We start from the raw sequence: 18,200 nt of genomic DNA on the forward strand, positions 1-18,200 counted from the left end.
ATTACATGTGACTGGACAGGGCGGCACGGTGGCGCAGCGGGTAGTACGGACTTTGTACGTTCTCCCTGTGACCACATGGGTTTTTGCCGGCTGCTCCACTTTCTTCCTGCACTCTAAAGACCTACAGGTTTGTAGGTTAATTGGCTTCTGTAAATTATAAGTTGTCCCTAGTGTGCAGCATGGTGCTGGGGTACGAGGTGGTCTCTGGCCAGCACGGACTCGATGGGCCGAAGGTCCTGTTTCGGCACGGTATCTCTAACGTCTAAAGTAAAACTCCTCCACTCCCTTTATCGAGAGATGTTTTTTGATCGTACACAACCACAAAGGTGCCAATGTGAGTGAATGCAGCACTCTCTGGCAGAGTCCCACCTGCTGCTGCAGGTCAGCAGTGTCTCTGAACCTTGGCAAATATCTGCACTCATTGGGTACTGTCGCTCCTCGACTTAAGATGGGGTTGCGTTCCGATAAACCCATCGTAAATCGAAAATAACGCAAGTCGAAAACGCACATCGCTAACCCGGGAAAAGATCAAAATTCAAAATTCGAAGTACAGCTTCTACTGAAGGTGTATCACCTTTGCACCAGTGTACAGTCGAGATATTGTCAGTCGAAGCATCGTAAGTCGAGGTATTTTTAAAACGGAGATTGACAGGGTCTTGATTAGGGCTGCACGGTGGCGCAGCGGTAGAGTTGCTGCCTTACAGCGAATGCAGCGCCGGAGACTCAGGTTCGATCCTGACTACGGGTGCTGTCTGTACGGAGTTTGTACGTTCTCCCCGTGACCTGCGTGGGTTTTCTCCGAGATCTTCGGCTTCCTCCCACACTCCAAAGACGTACAGGTTTGTAGGTTAATTGGCTGGGCAAATGTTAAAAAAAAAAAAATTGTCCCTAGTGTGTAGGATAGTGTTTGTGTGCGGGGATCGCTGGGCGGCGCGGACCCGGTGGACCGAATGGCCTGTTTCCGCGCTGTATCTCTAAATCTAAAAAAAATAAATCTAAAGGGGTTTCAAAAGTTACGGAGAAAAGACAGGAGAATGGGGTTCGGAGGGGAAATGGATCAGCCATGATTGAGTGGTGGAGCAGACTCGATGGGCCGAATGGCCCAATGCTGCTCCCATGTGACTGACGACCTCATGGTTTGGAGGCAGGATGTGTAAACCTGTGTTCGGCTGGGCAAGGATTATGATCCCTTGCACTTGCATCTGTCAGGCATAACCAGTCGCGATTCTAATTGCAACTGGAGGCTAAATGTGACGGGATTAAACGTGCTGTACTGTTTTCATGGAGGGGGGATTGATTGAACTCTGCTGTTTGCAGGAGTTGAAGACATGGTGGTCGTTGCACTTTATGACTATGAAGGGATCCATGAAGGGGATTTGAGCTTCAAGAAAGGAGAAAAGGTCAAAGTGATCTCGCAGTGAGTAGAGGTTGTGCGTGCGTGTGGCTGCCCGGCCTCGACGTCCACGCTGACCAAGGTGGATGGGTGGGGGGGGAGCTGAGTGGGAGTAATGATCGGTACAGGTCCACCACTGATTATCTAGCAACTGGTGGTCCGGACAAAATTTACCAGACCGCACTTGAAATCCCCCCGTCCCCCCTCCCCCCAGATGTCCCCCCGAACATGTGGCACCTTGGCCATGTGAGGCGGCCGATCTCGACTTCTGCAGCCGATCGCCGGGTCAAATTTGCCCCCCACCCCTCCAGCTGGGGGTCTGGAACCCCGGCAGATCCGTCCCCACAGCCGACTCCCGAGGCCGACTCTGTGGGCCGGGAGCTCGGACCATCGGCGGCCTAGACGGAACGTTCCGGTACCGTTGGACTCCTCTCAGAGGCCGTGACCTCTGTTGGTCTGGCAACACGGATAATCCGGAAAGGCCCTGGAATCAAGGGTGCCGGAACATCGGTGGTGGAGCTGTACCAGTCCTTCTCTGTGTGGCAGGACTGTACAGTGGCCCCTCTAAAAACTAAACGTTATTATTTTGATTTCCAGCTACGTGTCGCATATATTTATTAATCATGTGCACCGACACGTTTTCATCTACAAAGAAACATAGATGGGAACAATCCATAAATTATGTTTGTAGGCAAAATGGTAACAGATTACTAGCCACGAAGATTTAGTTTAGCAATGGATGTGCTTGCTAGCACAATCAATGTTTTTTTGTCCATTGAAGCCATAAGTAAGAGAACTATACACTTTCCCCTGATGCATGGCAAGGATTAGCAAGAAATAATGTTAGCTGCTGCAAAGCCAGAGAAATATTCGGAGTTTCCACCCAAAATCCCTGAATTTAATCTTGACTTACACAACATTGTGCACCATTGATCTGTTCCATGGTGATAGATAGACAAACATTAACTCTGATCGACATCTCAAGAAATTGTTGCTGCTTCCTCCCTGTGGCTATCAAAGTGTACAACTCCTCCCCTTCTGTCGTAGGGTAGACTGACCTCCCCCCGCTCTCCCCCAATCTTTGCACATCCCCAACCCTTTCCACTCGTCACTTTAATTTCATGTTTCATGTATCTTGTCTTTTATGACTGTTGGCAGGTCAATTTACCTTGTGGGATAAATAAAGTTCTATCATATCGTATCGTATCAGTTGTACAGGGCCCTAGTGAGACCGCACCTGGAGTACTGTGTACAGTTTTGGTCTCCAAATTTGAGGAATGGTATTCTTGCTATTGAGGGCGTGCAGCGTAGGTTTACTAGGTTAATTCCCGGAATGGCGGGACTGTCGTATATTGAAAGACTGGAGCGACTAGGCTTGTATACACTGGAATTTAGAAGGATGAGACGGGATCTTATCGAAACATATAAGATTGTTAAGGGGTTGGACACGTTAGAGGCAGGAAACATGTTCCCAATGTTGGGGGAGTCCAGAACAAGGGGCCACAGTTTAAGAATAAGGGGTAGGCCATTTAGAACGGAGATGAGGAAAAACTTTTTCAGTCAGAGAGTTGTGAATCTGTGGAATTCTCTGCCTCAGAAGGCAGTGGAGGCCAATTCTCTGAATGCATTCAAGAGAGAGCTAGATAGAGCTCTTAAGGATAGTGGAGTCAGGGGGTATGGGGAGAAGGCAGGAATGGGGTACTGATTGAGAATGATCAGCCATGATCACATTGAATGGAGGTGCTGGCTCGACGGGCCGAATGGCCTACTCCTGCACCTATTGTCTATTGTCTATTGCATCGTAAACCAGATCCACAGCTTCTGTGGCTTCTTTGTTAACTTTAGAAGAGACCCATCTCCACTCTTTCCCACCATTTCCAGGTTACTTACAGAGTACTTGCGAATAGTGAAAGGCCAGCATAGAGTGGATGTGTAGAGGTTGTTTCCACTAGAGCTCACAGCCTCAGAATTAAAAGACATTCTTTTAGGAAGATGAGGAGGAATTTCTTTAGTGAATCTGTGGAATTCTTTGTCACAGAAGGCTGTGGAGGCCAAGTCAATGGATATTTTTAAGGCAGAGATAGATGGATTCTAGATCAGGTGTTATGGGGTGAAGGCAGGAGAATGGGGGTTAAGAGGGAAAGGTAGATCAGCCATGATTGAATGGCAGAGTAGACTTGATGGGCTGAATGGCCTAATTCTGTTCCTAACACTTATGAAGTTATGAACTTACGAGGAGTGCTAGTAACATTCACATGTAAAGAACATCGACATATTGCTTCACAAGATATTGGTGTGAGGTGGCATCCAGCTGAGTTGTACGTGGTAACTGCACAAATAAACCCGACTCGGCAAATTGTCTTTCTTTTTTGTTTCAGACAAGAGGAATGGTGGCTGGGATTATCTTTAGCAACCAATCAGGAAGGTTATATTCCAAGTAACTATTTTGCCAAAGATAACTCGCTGGAAACTGAAGAGTAAGTATCCATGAAATGTTTGCATTTATAACTTAAAGCGGATAGAGGCAGCTTCCATGGTTACTTTTCCCACAGTTGATATTTTCTCCCAAGTAGTTGAATAAATGAATGAATGAATGAGTTTATTGGCCAAATACATACACATACAAGGAATATGTCTTGGTGATGGTTTGTAGTACGGAAACAATAGTTATTTACAAGTGCCAATCTCTCTTTTCACTTTCTGCCGCTATTGTTTTACGTTGGGAAGGGCGCAGAGGAGATTCACCAGACTGCTACCTGGACCTGTGGGCTTGAGATATCAGGAGAGGTTGGATAGGCTGGAACGACTTTCTTTGGAGTGTAGGAGGCTGAGGGATGTCCTTGCTGCGGTGTACAAGATCTTGAGGGGCATGGAATAGTGAACCTTCACATTTCCTTTTCTCCAGAGTAGAGGATTGTCCAACAAGAGGGTATTGGCTTAAGATGAGAGGGGAGAGATTACAAGGGACCTCTTTTTCACCCAGAGACTGGTACAGGTGCTCCTCAACGTATGTTCCGAGAAAGCCATTGTAAACCAAAAATATCCTAATTCGAAATGCATTTAATACACCTGATCACGTGGCCGGAAGCGAGCGGTGGCTCGCTATGGGTTGCTACCATTTACACCATCGCAAAGTTGAAATATTTGTAAGTCGGAGCATCGTAAGTCAGGGAGCATCTGTACATATTTGGAAGCTATACAATTGGAACTTAAAAAAGGCATTTGGACAAATATACAGATAGGTATTTATTCACAAAATGCTGGAGTAACTCAGCAGGTCAGGCAGCATCTCGGGAGAGAAGGAATGGGTGACGTTTTGGGTCGAGACCCTTCTTCAGACTGGTCACCCATTCCTTCTCTCCCGAGATGCTGCCTGATCTGCTGAGTTACTCCAGCATTTTGTGAATAAATACCTTTGATTTGTACCAGCATCTGCAGTTATTGTCTTATATCTCTTAATATACAGATAGGTATGGTTTACAGGGCTATGGGGCAAATGTAGGCACATGGTTTTACCAACTTGGTCGACATAGCCAAGATGTGCCGAAGAGCCTGCCTGCTTCTGTGCCGTACAGCTCAATTTCTCTGATCGTCTCAAACTTTTAATTGCGAGGGAGGTGGAGTGTGTTGGAATGCAGCAAATGGAGATAGCCTAATAGTGCCATATCAACGCTAAAATAATCAGATGTTAGAAAGTAAAAATAATTGGGAAATATTAGAAACATTCAGCGGGTCTGGCAGCATCTGTGGAAAGAAAAGCCGTTCATGTTTCAGGGCAGAGTCGCTTCTAAGAACCTGATGATTGGAAATGATTGGACATTTTCTTGGAACTGCAACAGTCCAGGACTGCAATACTGCATTGGGTCCAGTAACACGATATTCTGCACTCTGGGATTTTTCTCTTTGCCCTTTCGTTGTTCTTGTGTGTGGCTTGAATGTGTAGTCTTATCTGATTCGATTGGAGAGCAGGCAAACAAAAGCCTTTCTCTGTACCTCGATACATTTGACATTAATAAACCAATATTACTGTTAACTTTATTTCCCTTTTTAAATTTTTTTAAACTTTTTCTCTCTTGCTGATGTTGCCTGAGCCACTTGAGGTTTTCCGTTTGTCTTTCACTGTTACTCCCACAATGGTTTCACCACTGCTGCCAAAATGTTCTAATGCTCTTGTGTTGTGTTAAGAATGGTTATCTTTACAAAGTGGCCGTTTGGGCATCTGCACTGCCATTAAACGCAATTTAAATGTGGCGCTCCACTGGAGAATCTTCAGAGGTTTGCTCTGATGAATGTGGTAAAAGTGCTGGATTAACTGGATGTAAACTTTTCTCCCGAGTTTGAATTAGGAAATACTGCCCCTCGGGTGATGTGAAACTATCGCCCATCTGTCAATCCCGCTGTTGTCAAAGTCCTGTGGTACTTGGGCGGCTAGTTAGAGCCGCTGCCTCACAGCGCCAGAGACCCTGGTTCGATCCTCACCTCGGGTGCTGTCTGTGTGGAGTTCACACGTTCTCCCTGTGACTGCGTGTATTTCCTCTAGGTGCTCCGGTTTCTTTCGACGTTGTAAATGCGTGCGGGTTTGTAGGTAAATTGGCCCTGTGTAGACTTCCCCCAGTGTGCAGGGAGTGGATGAGAAAGTGGGATAACATAGAACTGGTGTGAAGGTCGGAGTGGACTCGGTGGGCCGAATGGCCTGTTTCCATGCTGTACCTTTCAATCAATCATGAGTGAATGAACATGAGAAGTAAGTTTTCCTAATATCCTGGGCAACATTTCTTGATTAGCCTCAGCAAAAAGAGCCAGTTTATTTCCCTAACTATGTACAAATCAGGAGCACATGGAGTCATTGAGCCGTATAGACGGAAACAGGCCCTTCAGCCCACCTTCTTCATGCCAACCACGTTGGCATTCTGGGCTAGTCCCATTTTGCCTGCATTTGGCCCATTGCCCTCTAAATCCTTCCGATCCATATATTTGTTTAAGAAGGAACTGCAGATGCTGGTTTAAACCAAAGACAGACACAGAGTGCTGGAGTAACTCAGCGGGACAGGCAGCATCTCTGGAAAGAAGGAATGGGTGACGTTTCAGGTCGAGACCCTTCTTCAGTGGTTAGGGATCAGGGAAATGAGAGGTATAGACAGTGATGTGGAGAGATAAAGAACAATGAATGAAAGATATGCAAAAAAGTTACGACTGTACGGCGTTTGTACGTTCTCCCCGTGACCGCGTGGGCTGCTCCAGTTTCCCTCCACACACCAAAGATGTAGTCTTTGTAGGTAATTGGCTTTGGTAAACTTGTAAATTGTCCCGAGTGCGATAGTCTTAGTGTATGGGGTGATCGATGGTCGGCACGGACTCAGTGGGCCGAAGGGCCCTTTTTCCACTCTGTATCTCTAAACTAACTGACACTAAATGTGACATCAAGAAGGCAGCTCACCCCTGCCTACTCAGTTACAGATCCTGAACAAAAATATGTGGGGACACAAACACACAAACGCACACACACACGCACACACACGCACACACACGCACACGCATGCACGCACGCACGCACACACCCACACACACACGCGCACACGCACACACACACCCACACACACGCGCACACCCACACACACACGCGCACACGCACACACACACCCACACACACGCGCACACCCACACACACCCCCACACACGCACACACGCTCAAGTGAAGGTATGTTTCAATGTACTAACGCGTGCAAAAAGAGGCAGTGAAGACGAAGTTCTTGAACTGACACATGTTCTGTGTATTCTATTCAAGCTGGTTCTTCAAAGGTGTCAGCCGAAAGGATGCAGAGAGACAACTTCTGGCATCCGAGAATAAAATTGGTTCATTTATGATCCGAGACAGTGAAACGACCAAAGGTGAGCACTTTGTATATGATTCACAGTAACGGCATGTTCCCAGCGATATTTAACCATCGTAAGGGGCCGTAAAACTGTACAGTAGTTCCTGGCTGTCATACAGAACAAATCATCTGGAGTAAGACACAAAATGTTGGAGTAGCTCAACGGGACAGGACATCTGGAATAATAGACAATAAGTGCAGGAGGAGGCCATTCGGCCATTCGAGCCAGCACCGCCATTCAATGTGATCATGGCTGATCATTCTCAATCAATACCCCATTCCTGCCTTCTCCTCATACCCCCTGACTTTGCTATCCTTAAGAGCTCTATCTAGCTCTCTCTTGAATGCATTCAGAGAATTGGCCTCCACTGCCTTCTGAGGCAGAGAATTCCACAGATTCACAACTCTCTGACTGAAAAAGTTTTTCCTCATCTCCGTTCTAAATGGCCTACCCCTTATTCTTAAACTGTGGCCCCTTGTTCTGGACTCCCCCAACATTGGGAACATGTTTCCTGCCTCTAACGTGTCCAACCCCTTAATAATTTTATACGTTTCGATAAGATCCTATTGATAATAGGTAGAGTTACTGCCTCACAGCACCAGAGGTTCGATCCTGACCTCTGCCGGGAGTTTGCACATTCTCCCTGTGACCTCCCACAACCAAAGACATGTGGGTTTGAAGATTAATTGTCTTCTTTAAATTGCCCCCAGTGTGTGGGCAGTGGATGAGGCAGTGGGATAGCATAGAACTAGTGTGAACAGGTGATCGATGGTCGGTGTGGACTCGATGGGCCGAAGGGCCTTTTTCCCTGCTGCATCTTTTAATGAATTCAAATTTCTAATTCCTTTACTCCTAAGTGTAAATTTTGAACTTTAATAGAATAAACTTTAAATGTTTGTGCATTTGTACGCTGCCTATTATTATAAGGCCTTACTTTGGAAGAGATATTCTCAGAATGGAGATATGGTGGAAAATCACTTACAACTTGTTTAAAAATGTATAGTGGTGGACAAAAATATATGTATTTTTAGTGATAGGAGCAGAATTAGGCCATTCGGCCCTTCAAGTCTACTTCGCCATTCAATCATGGCTGATCTATTTCTCCCTCTCAACCCCATTCACCTGCCTTCTCCCCATAACCCCTGACACCCATAACAATGAAGAATCCATCTATCTCTTCCTTAACAATATCCATTGGCTTGGCCTCCACAGCCTTCTGTGGCAAAGAATTCCACCACCCTCTGACTAAAGAAATTCCTCCTCATCTCCTTCCTAAAACAACGTCCTTTCATTCTGAGGCTGTGACCTCTGGTCCTAGACTCTCCCACCAGTGGAAACATCCCCTCCACATCCACTCTATCCAGGCCGCTCACTACTTGATATACAGAAAATTGGGCGGCACGGTGGCGCAGTGGTAGAGTTGCGGCCGTACAGCGAATGTAGCGCCGGAGACTCAGGTTCGATCCTGACTACGGGCGCCAATCTGTAGGGAGTTTGTACGTTCTCCCCGTGACCTGCGTGGGTTTTCTCCGAGATCTTCGGTTTCCTCCCACACTCCAAAGACGTACAGGTATGTAGGTTAATTGGCTGGGCAAATGTAAAAATTATCCCTAGTGTGTGTAGGATAGTGTTAATGTGCGGGGATCGCTGGGCGGCGCGGACCCGGTGGGCCGAAGGGCCTGTTTCTGCGCTGTATCTCTAAATCTTAAAAAAAACATTTTTAATTGCTTTGATGTGGATGTTGATATTATTGGGTATTATTGATATTATTGGGTATCATAGTTGAGTTTGATTGGGTGCTAACATCTCTCCCCGTGTGTGCATTAGGTAGTTATTCCCTCTCTGTTCGAGATTCCGACCCAGCGACTGGCGACACGGTGAAACATTACAAGATCCGTACTCTGGACAATGGCGGCTTTTACATCTCTCCTCGAAACACCTTCACCGACCTCATTGAGCTGGTCAATCATTACAAGCGTGAGTAGTTGTTGTGTTGTCAAGCAGCCTTGTTGCATCGGGCTGTTCTGTGGGATAAGGTTTTACACTCACAGGGAGCTCGTCTAGGGGTTGCCAACTATCTCACTCCCAAATACGGGACAAGGTGATGTCACCGCCCCGCGCCCCACGTGACCTCACCCAGCCAGCGGCCACGTGCTCCCGCTCCACCAATGGCGGCCGCCCGGGCCGTGAGGCGGGTTGCTACGCGACCTCCGTCAGGCGAACACACTCGGTCCGGCTCCCCGAACACACTCCGTTAGCCTACACTGTCCCGGCCTACAGCGGACCCCGGGCCTAATACGGGACAAGGGCGGTCCCGTACGGGACAAACCAATTTAGCCCAATATAGGGGATGTCCCGGCTAATACGGGACAGTTGGCAACCCAAGGCCCGTCTGAAATAGTCACCTCCCAACAACCTGGTCGTGGTGGCATGTTATTGTTCAGCACCTCCTTTAATCCGAACATAATTACCAGAGTGTACTTGAAATCCCCTCCAACACCCCCCCCCCCCCCCCCCCCCCGGAAGTCTCCCTGAAAATGTGTCGCCCAGGTCGGGCGAGGCGGCCGATCTCGACCTCATCGGGACTTCCGCGGCCGGTTGGCGGGTGGACTCTGCCCCCTGCGGCCGGGGCTCTGGAACTCCGGCCCGGCCCGAGCCGGCAGATCCGTCCCCATGGCCAACTCCCGAGGCCCACTTTGCGGGCCGGTATCTCGGCCCCTCGGCGGAACGTTCCGGTACTGTTGAACCTCTTGGTGACCTCTGTTGGTCCGGCAAGACGGATAATCCAGAAAGGCTCTAGAACCAAGGGTGGCGGAAAACCAGTGGTGGAGCTGTGCTGTTGCCAACGTACAGTATTGAGGTGGAAGCCATGTTCGTGAAAGAAAGGGGACATCTCTGTTGCCCCAGAGTGGAACGCCTTATCTATGGAGAGGATGCGGTCGAGATAGAGAAACAGGGAGTTGGGGACAAGTCCCTGCAAGAGGCAGGATGGGAAGATGTGTAGTCCAGCTAACCGCTGCTCCCCCTCTGTGTCATTGACTTCTCCAACTTTAGATAGTTCCTCTGTCCCTCTCTTCCCCTCCCCTTCCCAGATCTCCCTCTATCTTCCTGTCTCCACCTATATCCTTCCTTTGTCCCACCCCCCTGACATCAGTCTGAAGAAGGGTCTCGACCCGAAACGTCACCCATTCCTTCTCTCCCGAGATGCTGCCTGACCCGCTGAGTTACTCCAGCATTTTGTGAATAAAAGCCGCGAGTCAGTGGGCTTGTGGTGGATGCCCAGGCAGAGTGTGTCTCCTGAGATGAAGACAGTCCAGGCAGCATCTCCCGGGAACATGGATCGGGGAGGTTTTGGACCAGGGCCCTTCAGATTGATTGCAGTAGGGGAGGACAAAGCTGGAAGAGAGGTGGGGGTGAGACAAAGAAAGGCAAGTGATAGGTGGATACAGGAAAGGTGGTGTGTTGACGAGATGGTTGGATAATGGCGAGTGACGGGGGGGAAATCAAAAGGTGGTGAGGTAAGGAGAGAAGAAATGTGAAGCCGGAGGAAGGAATACAGGGGGGGAGGGGTCAGGGGGCAGGGTTGGTGTTGATTAGTTGCCGTTTGTTCGTATTCATTCCTTGCCGTGCTGAATGTGGAAGGGCCATTCAGAAGCCTAGTAACGGAGGGATGGAGCTGTTCCTGAGCCTGGTGGTGCTGGTCTCAAGCTTCTGTATCTTCTGCCCGATGAGAGAGTGGTGGAAGAGAGGTGAGCTGGGTGGGGAATGTCTTTGATTGCAACAGAGAAAGTGGCTGTAAACTATCAGCATCCAGTGAGAATTGTTGATGAGCTGTATCAGATTGTTGAGTGCAGGACATATGACTGGTCACTAAAGGGCAGTACAAACACTTAACCTCTCCGCACATCATGTGCGTGTCATCTGTGCTCATGCTTTCCTCTGGTCCTCACCAGTTCGAAGATCAATTAGTCACAGATGCTGATATTGTTCTTGTCTATTCTCAACACGAGCCTCGTGACCACGATTACCAGCTGGCATTCTTCTCCCCCCCAATGAGCAGACCAAGGGGACGGTTTGTGCCAGAAGCTGACAAAGGCGTGCCGCAGTGAGAAGCCGCAGAAACCGTGGGAGAAAGATGCCTGGGAGATACCGAGAGATTCCCTGCGACTGGAGAGGAAGCTCGGAGCTGGGCAGTTTGGAGAAGTATGGCTGGGTAAGTCCCATTCTCACTTCACTTTAGACTTTACAGGTACAGCAAGGAGCAGTACCCCCGGCCCACCGAGTCCGCGCCGACCAGCGAACACTAGCACCGGCCTACACAGTGTACAATTTGCAGAAGCCAATTAACTTACAAACCTGTACGTCCTTGAAGTGTGGGATGAAACCGAAGCATCCGGAGAAACCCACAGGGAGAACGTACAAACTCCGTACAGACAGCACCCGTAATCAGGATCGGACCCAGTACTCCAACGATGCGAGGCAGCAACTCTACTGCTGCACCCCTTAATCTTCTTAAAATGACTTTAGTTAGATAGAGCTCTAGGGGCTAGTGGAATCAAGGGATACGGGGAGAAGGCAGACACGGGTACTGGTTGTGGATGGTCAGCCATGATCACCATAAATGGCGGTGCTGGCTCAAAGGGCCAAATGGCCTCCTCCTGCACTAATTTGTATGTTTCTATGACTTTCCTTTACACTAACTAGTACCTAAATGTTGATCGGATTATAGGACATGCCACTTGGTAATTATGGGGGGGCCGTAATTGTTCCAATTGTGGCTCCAGTGTCATTTAAACAGGTTGGTCGCAAGATGACTAACCTTTACTACAAGTTCCTGATATCATTTAAAGACTCTTAACAGTTCCTGATATAATTTATAGACTCTTAACAGTTCCTGATATCATTTAAAGGCTCTTAACAGTTTAGCTTCAGGTTAGCACCACAGAGAGCTCGCTGTCAGATTGCATCACAACTTGGTTTGGGTAAAGCTCCATTTCAGGTCGGGTGAACATGGGCGGTCACGGTGGCGCAGCGGTAGAGTCGCTGCCTTACAGCCAATGCAGCACCGGAGACCCGGGTTCGATCCCGACCACGGGTGCTGTCTGTACGGACCTGCGTGGGTTTTCTCCCCGTGACCTGCGTGCGTTTTCTCCGAGATCTTCGGTTTCCTCCCACACTCCAAAGACGTACAGGTTTGTAGGTTAATTGGTCTGATAAATGTAGTGGGTGTATCCTAGAGGGTAGTGTTAATGTGCGGGAATTGCTGGGCGGGGCGAACACGGTGGGGCGAAAGGAGCCGTTTCCGCAATGCATCTCTAAACTAAACTAAACATGACACTAGAGACTGAAGAAGTGTCCTGACCCGAAACGTCACCTATCCATGTTCTCCAGAGATCCACTGAGTTACTCCAGCACGATGTAGCTCTTTTTTGTAAACCAGTGTCTGCAGTTTCTTGTGTCTTTTATGACATTTGCTTAACAATGTTTAATGCTTCCAAAGATAACCTTGTGAGCTTTCTCCATTAGCACACGGCTTGGATTAGTGCAGGCAAGGCCCAGTGTTGAACCCAAGCTTCTACCGCATGTGTAGACACAAGATGCTGGAGTAACTCAGCGGGACAGGCAGCATCTCTGGAGAGAAGGAATGGGTGACGTTTCGGGTTGAGATCCTTCTTCAGACACAGACCTACGATTTAAACCAGTATCTGCAGTTCTTTCCTACACCTTTTACCACGTGTCGTCTGTAAAAGGTTTTGCCTTGGCTCAGTAACAGCATCTCCTCTGTGAAAATGTTCTGCTTCAAGCCCGTCGGCCGTTTTATCCGGCCACTAATGCCAAAGAGCCTCTAGATTTTACATAGAAACCTAGACAATAAGTGCAGGAGGAGGCCATTCGGCCCTTCGAGCCAGCACCACCATTCAATGTGATCATGGCTGATCATTCACAATCAGTACCCCGTTCCTGCCTTCTCCCCATACCCACTGACTCCGCTATCCTTAAGAGCTCTATCTAGCTCTCTCTTGAATGCATTCAGAGAATTGGCCTCCACTGCCTTCTGAGGCAGAGAATTCCACAGATTCACAACTCCCTGGGTGAAAAAGGCGTTTCCTCATCTCAGTCGTAAATGGCCGACCCCTTATTCTGAACGTGTTTTAGCTGTTGAACGTGTTTCAGTGATGCTGTCGGTCAGATGAAGTTCTGCCTTTGCTCTTGCCGTTCCGTGTGACCTCTCTAAACTTGCTTTGTCTGTGAAACTCGCAGTCTGTTCCGATCAGCTTATTCTCACAAAACTGTTGACCATCCAATTTCGCTTCCTCAGCAGGAAATAACCTTGTCTTTCATTATCAGACACTCCAGCGTTGAGCCCTGTGGCTTTGTAAATCATCACCACGCTTTCAGCTTTCCTTGTGTAGGAAGGAACTGCAGATGCTGGTTTACACCGAAGATAGGCACAAAGTGCTGGAGTAACTCAGTGGGACGGGCAGCATCTCTGGAGAAGATAGACACAAAATGCTGGAGTAACTCAGTGGGACGGGCAGCATCTCTGGAGAAGATAGACACAAAAAACTGGAGTAACTCAGTGGGACAGGCAGCATCTCTGGAGAAGATAGACACAAAATGCTGGAGTAACTCAGTGGGACGGGCAGCATCTCTGTAGAAAAGGAACAGGTGACCTTTAGGGTCGGAACTCTTCATTGGACAGAGGGTCTGGGGAAAGGGAAACTAGTCTCTCTAGGGTCTCTCCTTGAAACATCACCTATTCCTTTTCTCCAGAGATAATAGACAATAGACAATAGGTGCAGAGGAGGCCATTCGGCCCTTCGAGCCAGCACCGCCATTCAATGTGATCATGGCTGATCATTCTCAATCAGTACCCCGTTCCTGCCTTCTCCTCATACCCCCTGACTCCGCTATCCTTAAGAGCTCTATCTAGCTCTCTCTTGAATGCTGCCTGACCCACTGAGTTACTCCAACATTTTGTGTCCAACTTTCCTTTCTGCTTCAGAGTTCTTGAGTTTGGCGTGGTCTCCTAAATTCACCTCTGCCGTATCTTACACAACTGGTTTGAATCTTTCCATCCTGATTCTGGTTCAATGGTTTATTTATTTGTGAGGTGCTGGTACTGGAGGCTTTTAGATAGGGACATGGATATGCAGGGAATGGAAGGAAATGGAAGTGGGCAGCACAGTGGTGGAGTTGCTGCCTCACAGTACCAGAGACCCAGGTTCGATTCTGACTACAGGTGCTGCCTGTAAGGAGTTTGTACATTCTCCCTGTGACCGCGTGGGTTTCCTCCAGGTGCTCTAGTTCCCTCCCACATCTCCAAAGACATGCAGATTTCCAAGTTAATCGGCTTCGGTAAAGATCATAATGTGTCCGTGGTGTGTAGGATAGTCCTGGTGTACAGGGTGATCGCTGGTCGGTGAGGACTCGGTGGGCAGAAGGGCCTGTTTCCTCCCTGTATTTCACAACTTAACTAAACTAAGCTGCAGGCAGAGGAGGTGAGTTTAGCTTGGCGTCCTGGTCAGTATGGACACAGTGGGTCAGGGAGACAGGTTCTGCGTTGTTCTGTTCTGTGTTCTGTGAAGATCAAAGTCCCTTTTTCTATTCTGACATAAAATCGTCACTTTTCCCTGGTTGGTGTCTGAAACGCATCCACACTGTTGACAATATGACGTCACATTTCATTCTGCCTTGAACTTGGGACTAGTGTTGAGTGGCACCATTGGGTATCGCCAGGTCATAAGTGATAGGATAGGAATTAGGCCATTCGGCCCATCAAGTCTCCTCTGCCATTCAATCACGGCTGATCTATGTAAGAAGGAACTGCAGATGCTTGTTTAAACCGAAGATAGACCCAAAAAGCTGGAGTAACTCAGCGGGACTCAGGCAGCCTCTCTGGAGACAATAGACAATAGACAATAGGTGCAGAAGGAGGCCATTCGGCCCTTCGAGCCAGCACCTCCATTCAATGTGATCATGGCTGATCATTCTCAATCAATACCCCGTTCCTGCCTTCTCCCCATACCCCCTGACTCCGCTATCCTTAAGAGCTCTATCTAGCTCTCACTTGAATGCATTCAGAGAATTGGCCTCCACTGCCTTCTGAAGAATGGGTGACGTTTCGGGTCGAGACTCTTCTCGACCCGAAACGTCACCCATGGCTGATCTATCTCTCCCTCCTAACCCCATTCTCCTGCCTTCTCCCCATTACCTCTGACACCCGTACTAATCAAGAATCTATCTATCTCTGTCTTAAATATATCCACTGACTTGTGGCCTCCACAGCCGTCTGACGCAAAGAATTCCACAGATTCACCACCCTCTAACTAAAGAAATTCCTCCTCATCTCCTTCCTAAAAGAACGTCCTTTAATTCTGAGGCTGTGTCCTCTAGTCCTAGATTCTCCCACTAGTGGAAACATCCTCTCCACATCCTCTCTATCCATGTTTCAATGAGGTCCCCCTTCATTCTTCTAAACTCCAGTGAGTACAGGCCCAGTGCCGACAAACGCTCATCATATGTTAACCCACTCATTCCTGGGATTGTTCTTGTAAACCTCCTCTGGACCCTCTCCAGAGCCAGCACATCCTTCCTTGGATATGGGGCCCAGAATTGCTCGCAATATTCCAAATGCGACCTGACCAGCGCCTTATAGAGCCTCAGCATTACATCCCTGTTTTTGTATACAAGTCCTCTCAAAATAAATGCTAGCATTGGTTTGCTTCCCCAGTCAGAGAGTCATAGAATCTTCAGCCCAACTTGCCCACACTGGCTAACATGCCCCGTCTACACTAGTCCCACCTGACCGTGTTTGGCCCATATCCCACTAAACCTGTTCTATCCATGTAGCTGTCTGAGCCTGTCACCGATCCATGCTCTCCAGAGATGCCTCCTGACCCGCTGAGATACTCCTGTACTTTGTGTGCTTTTGAATGTTTAAAAGATATTTGGACAGATATATGAATCGGGAAGGTTTAGAGAGGAGTGGCAGGTCTCTGAGTTCTTCCAGCACCTTGTGTTTTGCTCAAGATTCCAGCATCTAGCATTTCACTGTGTCTCCATTCTATCTTTTCTGTTTGAGAATCACAATCTGCTGACTTCTGGGCATGTTTTTAAACTGATTATTACCTGTATTTGTCTTTCTAACTGAACCATGTCATCAGAGTAAAGCAAACATTTACATTGCCAGCCTGCTCTGTGCAGGCAGAACAGGTTTTCCATTGAAGGTTTCTGAAGTTGGATTGCACCAACCCAATACACTTAAATGATTCTCTTTAAAATGTCATTCTCCATCGTCATTTTGAAATATTTCCTGTCACGATTTGTAAAATATGTAAAAATATGGACAAAACCCAGACCGTCACACAAACCAACCTCCCTTCCATCTACTCCATCCACACCTCACGCTGCCTCGGCAAGGCCAGCAGCACAATCGAGGACCAGTCTCACCCCAGTCACTCCCTCTTCTCCCCTGTCCCATCAGGCAACAGGTATAGAAGTGTGAAAACGCACACCTCCAGATTCGGGGACAGTTTCTCCCCAGCTGTTATCAGGCAACTGAACCATCCTACCACAACCAGAGAGCAGTGCTGAACTAGCATTGTGAATTCCTCAGACCGGTGGGGTGTGAGTGCCTCAGATGGTGTGAGAAGTCCAAATAAAAGCATCACTCTGCCTGTCTACATAAACGTGCAGAGGTGCAGAAATAATCCACCAGATTCAGGCATTAAAAATTGGGTGGGCTGACGAGCCTGTCTCCAGTGTGTGTAGCTCTCTGACTCTGTAAAGCAAGGCTTGTGTCATTGCCAGTACACAAACCAACCTCCCCTCCATCGAGTCAGGCAGCATCTCAAGAGAGAAGGAATGGATGACGTTTCAGGTCGAGACCCTTCTTCAGAGGACCTCCCCTGACATCAGTCTAAAGAAGGTTCTCGACCCGAAACGTCACCCATTCCTTCTCTCCAGGGATGCTGCCTGACCCGCTGAGTTACTCCAGCATTTTGTGTCCTACCTTCGATTTTAGCCAGCACCTGCAGTTTTGTTCCTGCTACCTCCCATCGACCCCATCTACACTTCACGCTACCTCGGCATGGCCAGCAGCATAATCAAGGACCTGTCTCACCCCGGCCACTCCCTCTTCTCCCCTCTCCCATCAGGCAAGAGGTACAGAAGTGTGAAAACGCACACCTTCAGATTCAGGGACAGTTTCTTCCCGGCTGTTATCAGGCAACTGAACCATCCTATCAACAACTAGCGAGCAGCCCTGACCTCCCATCTACCTCATTAAGACCCTCGGACTATCTTTAATCAGTCTTTACTGGACTTTATCTCGCACTAAACATTATTCCTTTATCCTGTATCTGTGTGCTGTGGACAGCTCGATTGTAATCATGTGCAGTCTTTTCACAGTCTGCACAGCATGCAACGTAAAAGCTTTTCACTGTACCTCGATACACACACCGATAATAAATGAAACTACACAACAGGTAAAAGCAAAATTGTAGCTTAAATAGGAACTGCTGAACCTACCCATGTGGAGTGATGTTTTTAATTCACCAATTAATCAATTAGTAGTCATAATATTTTTAAAAGATGAAATTTAGTTTAGAGATACATCATGGAAACAGGCCCTTCGGCCCACCGGGTCCGCGCCGCCCAGCGATCCCCGCACATTAACACTATCCTACATACACTAGGGACAATTTTTACATTTACCAAGCCAATTAACCTACATACCTGTACGTCTTTGGAGTGTGGGAGGAAACCGAAGATCTCGGAGAAAACCCACGCAGGTCACGGGGAGAACGTACAAACTCCATATAGACAAGTCAGGATAGAACCCGGATCTCCGGCGCTGCATTCGCTGTAAGGCAGCAACTCTACCGCTGCACCACCGTGAACGCCCTATTTAAGAGACTTTAGGAAATTT

The 18,200-nt window shown here is 48.1% G+C and overlaps 1 protein-coding gene across 6 annotated transcripts in view; it reads left to right on the top strand.

Moving 5' to 3' along the window:
- LOC144604566 (tyrosine-protein kinase HCK-like) overlaps window positions 1-18,200 on the top strand; it is an 83,177-nt gene that overhangs the window by 29,808 nt on the left and 35,169 nt on the right. For all 6 annotated transcript variants that reach the window (XM_078419143.1, XM_078419144.1, XM_078419148.1 and 3 more), the window contains exons 4-8: window positions 1,318-1,417; window positions 3,772-3,870; window positions 7,179-7,282; window positions 9,095-9,244; window positions 11,328-11,480. In XM_078419143.1, the coding sequence (XP_078275269.1) occupies window positions 1,318-1,417; window positions 3,772-3,870; window positions 7,179-7,282; window positions 9,095-9,244; window positions 11,328-11,480 (606 nt within the window). The remainder of the gene's footprint in view (window positions 1-1,317; window positions 1,418-3,771; window positions 3,871-7,178; window positions 7,283-9,094; window positions 9,245-11,327; window positions 11,481-18,200) is intronic.

Source organism: Rhinoraja longicauda, chromosome 22 (assembly GCF_053455715.1).
Source record: "Rhinoraja longicauda isolate Sanriku21f chromosome 22, sRhiLon1.1, whole genome shotgun sequence".
NCBI lineage: Eukaryota > Metazoa > Chordata > Chondrichthyes > Rajiformes > Arhynchobatidae > Rhinoraja > Rhinoraja longicauda.